The sequence below is a fragment of the Triticum dicoccoides genome, chromosome 3B (genome assembly GCF_002162155.2).
Source record: "Triticum dicoccoides isolate Atlit2015 ecotype Zavitan chromosome 3B, WEW_v2.0, whole genome shotgun sequence".
Taxonomy (NCBI): domain Eukaryota; kingdom Viridiplantae; phylum Streptophyta; class Magnoliopsida; order Poales; family Poaceae; genus Triticum; species Triticum dicoccoides.
In genome coordinates, this window is record NC_041385.1 from 860940444 (window position 1) to 860945001 (window position 4558).

The window sequence follows — 4558 nt, forward strand, 5'->3', positions numbered from 1 at the left end:
GAATATGCAACACATAAAAAGGGTATAATATATGTTTGTGTTCATGTTACATGACTCGGAGAACCATGTATATATCAAATAATATAGATAAATGTGCTCGGTGCATATTGATAAGCAAACTCACGATTATTGTTTAGTTATCAAATGTAAGCCCATCTCCAACACCAATTATTTTAGTATTTTTCTCCTAAAAAGGGGGGTGATGAATGTTCTCAAGGTAAGAATAATGGCTAAATATTCTTCTTAAACCTCTCAACATCAGGTTCTGAAAGAATTTATGACTATGCTCTGCTACCAAAACCTCCGATAACCAGAGCTTGCCTTCACCAAATGCTTGATGGCTCAGAAGTTTCCACTTAAGGCATCCTTATTATCTCATGATTTCTACATCCTTCGCCTGAGGCATGGTACCTAATTGCATGTTGAGCATCTCAGCTCCTGCTTTCCAGCAAGCTATATTCATGTGAAAGCGTCCAACTGAAGTTTATCATTTTCACCCTCCATCAAATCCTTGTTGGCTTGACTTACCTCCACCTTCATCTTAAGGTCCTCCAATTCCGTCAAGGTTTCTTCCTTCTCAGCATCAAATGCCTTTGCAGATGCATCTTTCTCAACCTCTAACCGAAGGTTATCATTTGCAGCCTTCACCTTACCATAATCATCCTCCAACTCCAAGTTCTTAGCCAGAGCTGCCTTGAGCCTCGACTCCAAAGATTCTACCCTCGCATCCAGCTCTGCCTTCTGTGCCCCCATGACCTTCAGCTCCTGCACCTTATCCTTAATTTTCTTCTTCGCTTCTTCCTGGTACGCATCTGCTGCTTTCATGAGCGCCAAAACCGCCTTCCTCGCGTCCTCCAACTCCCCCGCCTTCTCCTTAATTTGCTTCCTTGTCGCTTCTTGGTATGTATCGGCGGTGTTCATTAGCATCAGACCTGCCTTCCTCGTGTTCTCCAATTCCTCTGCCTTTGCCCTAATTTGCTTCTTAGCTTCCTCTTGGTACCTATCGGAAGCATTCATGAAGAGCAGGCCCGCCTTCCGGGTGTCCTCTGTTTGCTTGGACAGCTCACCGGACAGTCCGGTGTTTTGGCGCTCCAGCTCTCGCACCTTGTGCCCCAGTGTGAAGACCTGAGTCGAGGACACCTGAGCAATCCTCGTCTTTTCCGCCAGTTGCCTCTCCAGTTCACGCTTCTCGTTGGACAGTCGGGAATTTTCTTGCTCTAGCCTCCGTGCCCTATAATATTCTTCAACATAGTCTGCAGTGTATGTTTTAGAAAAGGGTGTAATTACTAATTAGTGGAGAGAGATGCATGGGATCACGCTGGCTGGACTGCACACATGGAGATGGGATTGATTTGATGGAAGAATATATACATATGCTCTGGCATAGCGCACCTGACCAATACGAACGACGATAATACGACATGTTGCAGAGACTTGCACTTGCTTGCGGCTGCTATTGTGTTGTCACGCACTCGTCGAAGTTAAAAGATGCAGCGCGTCGTCCTTCATGCCCATGTGGATGGAAGCTGCCTCGGGTGAATATCTATCTATATGTAGATAAGGGACCGGAAGAATGAAAAGAGAGAAGGAAAGGATGGAGTGTCAATGAGGAAGGCGAAGGAGAGAAGGCATACATGGGTGCTGCTGGTGAATTAAGAAGAGGCAGGATGCATGGAGTGTTGGTGAGGGAAGAAGTAGAGGAGGGAAGGTATGTGCATAATGTGCTGCCAAATTAAAGAGTGTCTCGTCCAAGTCATCTCGCATGATTTTTTTAAGGAAACTAGAGGGTCCGATCAAAACCAAACTCCGCTCTTTGCCACTTTTTTCCCTCATAATTTAATGATGTGCAGCTCTCATGCATGTAGTGAAAAAAATGTTCTAAGCATCTGTCTATTTTGCTTGTGTTTGCTGTGGTACTTTGTCATCAAATGTTATTTGTTTGGCATGCAGAATTGTTGCATAGTACTTAATTTAGGGGTTTCTCCATGAACTTCCCTTGGACGATTGGATCATGTTACTTGACCTTTTTGGCTGCACCTAGGGTCGTGGACATAGGGGCCTTAGGCCCATATCCGCCCCTCGCTTTCATCAAAAGTGAAAAAATGTAAGGCACCATAAATTACATCCCAATGAACGAAGACATCACATATCTCAAAGATTTTTTTATTTCATTGCATAATACCAACTATTCACCATTGCATTATACCAACTATTCACCATTGCATTAGTAATGCAACACATTACAACCAAGTTATTTGGAGCCGCACGGTGATAAGAATGATAAAATGCTACATTTATTCTTATCATGTGCCTCAGCAACTGTGAGATGTAGCTGCTCCTTGTCTTTGCTGAGGGCATCAATTTCACTCTTCTTTTCCTCCAATGCCGCCTTTAGTTTCCCATTCTCACCATCCTTTTCAGCAATGTAATTCTGGAGCTCCTCAATTTTTAGCTTCAGCTTGTTACCTTCAACCTTCTCAGATACTAGTGCTTTCTGGACTGAATCCATCTCATCATTCAGGCGTGAATGCTTCGCATCAAGTTCAATACAGGATGCTTGCAGCTGTGAGACAGAAACACGAATCTTCACCAACTCATCCTTCAGCCTATCTACCTCGACATCTTTGTTGCACCCTGCTTCCTCAGCTGCTTCATTGCTGGCATGGATTTCCTCTATCTTCCTCTTGAGTCTCTCTACCTCCTTCATGAATTTGGCCTTCTCGGGGTCAAATGACTTCACAGCTGCCTCCTTTGCCTCCGCCAATGCAGTCAAGTCCATCTTGAGGCGTTTGACCTCTAATTCAGACATGGCATGTTTCTGCTCTGCTATTAAAATCTCCAAACGAAGCTTATCCTTTTCACCCTCCACCAAATCCTTCTTGGTTTGGATTTCCTCCACCTTCCACTTAAGAACCTCCAAATCCTTCGTGATTTTTTCTTTCTCGGCATCAAATGCTTTTGTAGCCGCCTCCTTTGCCTCCATTAATGCAACCAGTTCCATCTTAAGGCTCTTAGCATCTGCTTCAGACATGCTTTGTTTCTGCTCAGCAGCAAAAACCTCCAACTGAAGCTTATCATTTTTAGCCTCCAACAAATCCTTGTTGACCTCGAATTCCTCCAGATTCCCCTTAAGATCCTCGAGTTCCTTGAGGATTTCAGCCTTCTCAGCATCAAACTCCTTGGAATGAACCTCCTTGGCCTCCTGTACCGCACCCAATTCCACCTTGAGGCTCTTAACCTCTGCTTCAAATACACTATTCTCCTGCTCTGCAATCAAAATCTTTGACTGGAGCTCGTGGTTTTGACTCTCCACCGAATCCTTGTTGGACTGGATTTCCTCTATTGTCCTCTTTAGATTGTCCATTTCCTTCATGATTTCTACCTTCTCGGCTTCAAATGCCTCTGCCGCTACCTCCTTCGCCTCCACCAATGCACCCACTACTTGCTTAAGGCACTTAACCTCTGCTTCAGACTGCCTACATTTCTCCTTCGCTGTGAAAACCTCAGACCGAAGCTTATCATTTTCTCCATCCACTAAATCCTTATTTGTTTGCATTTCCTTCAGCTTTCTCTTAAGTTCATCTAGTTCCTCGGTGATTTCTGCATTTTTTACATCAAATGTCTTGTCGGCCGCCTCCTTGGCCTCCGCCAACCCACCCAGTTCTATCTTGAGCCTCTCAATCTCTTCTTTGAACATGTTTTGCTTTTCCTTTGCGACCAAAGCCTCTGAACGAAGCTTGTCATCTTCGCTCTCTGCCAAATCCTTGATAGCCTGAATTTCCTCCAGCCTTATCTTGAGATTCTCCGATTCCAGCCTGATTTTTGCTCTCTCGTCGTTGAATTGCTTGGCAGCACCCTCTTTTGCCTCCACCAGCGCGCCTAATTCCTTGCTTAGCCTCTCAACCTCCGCTTCAGACTTGCCACATTTTTCCTCTGCGATCGAAACTTCCGACCGAAGCTTATTGTTTTCAGCCATGAAGCTTCTCTCCACCTCTTCCTTGTGGCTTGAGATCGCCTTCGTCTCCTCCAGTTGCTTCTCCAGCTTGCCCTTCTCGTAGATCAGCTGGGTAATTTTGCGCTCCAGTTCCCACACCCTGTCCCCAAGTGTGGTGACCTGGTGCGACAGGGTCCTCACCCTGACATCTGTGAAGAGATCTGCAACGACATACATATGTACTGTACGTTTTAGAGGAGAGAGCTGGTACACTACACGCACAGTATTGCACAGATAAAAAAAAGAAAGATGATGACTTGGCACACACCCGCAAACCAAGGCGCGGTCGGTGACGACATGTCTGTCATCTGCCGCTGTTGTCACGCACTCGTCGGAGGTGGAATGGAAGACGCGTCGCTGTCTCACTGTGCACCACACGAGACCGAAAAGAGGAATATATATACCTGATGAAGCTGCCTCAGCTGGATAGGGCAATAACGGAATATATGCAAAAGGAGGAGAGGATGAAGTGTCCATGACTCCATGAGCAAAAGGGAAGAAGAGTGGGGAGACAAGGGAAGGGATGGAGTGTGGGCGGGGAAGAAGGATGGGTTTTGTTTGGTT

The 4558-nt window shown here is 45.5% G+C and overlaps 2 protein-coding genes across 2 annotated transcripts; both read right to left on the minus strand.

Moving 5' to 3' along the window:
• Positions 1-248: 248 nt before the first annotated feature.
• Positions 249-1502, minus strand: LOC119282756 (cingulin-like). Its single transcript, XM_037562868.1, has 2 exons — positions 1393-1502; positions 249-1253 (listed from the first exon to the last, which is right to left on the minus strand). Exons 1-2 carry the CDS (start codon positions 1421-1423, stop codon positions 460-462), a joined length of 825 nt encoding a protein of 274 aa, XP_037418765.1. The 5' UTR covers positions 1424-1502; the 3' UTR covers positions 249-459.
• Positions 1503-2201: 699 nt separating this feature from the next.
• Positions 2202-4354, minus strand: LOC119282757 (uncharacterized protein MCAP_0864-like). Its single transcript, XM_037562869.1, has 2 exons — positions 4263-4354; positions 2202-4155 (listed from the first exon to the last, which is right to left on the minus strand). Exons 1-2 carry the CDS (start codon positions 4300-4302, stop codon positions 2252-2254), a joined length of 1944 nt encoding a protein of 647 aa, XP_037418766.1. The 5' UTR covers positions 4303-4354; the 3' UTR covers positions 2202-2251.
• Positions 4355-4558: the final 204 nt, after the last annotated feature.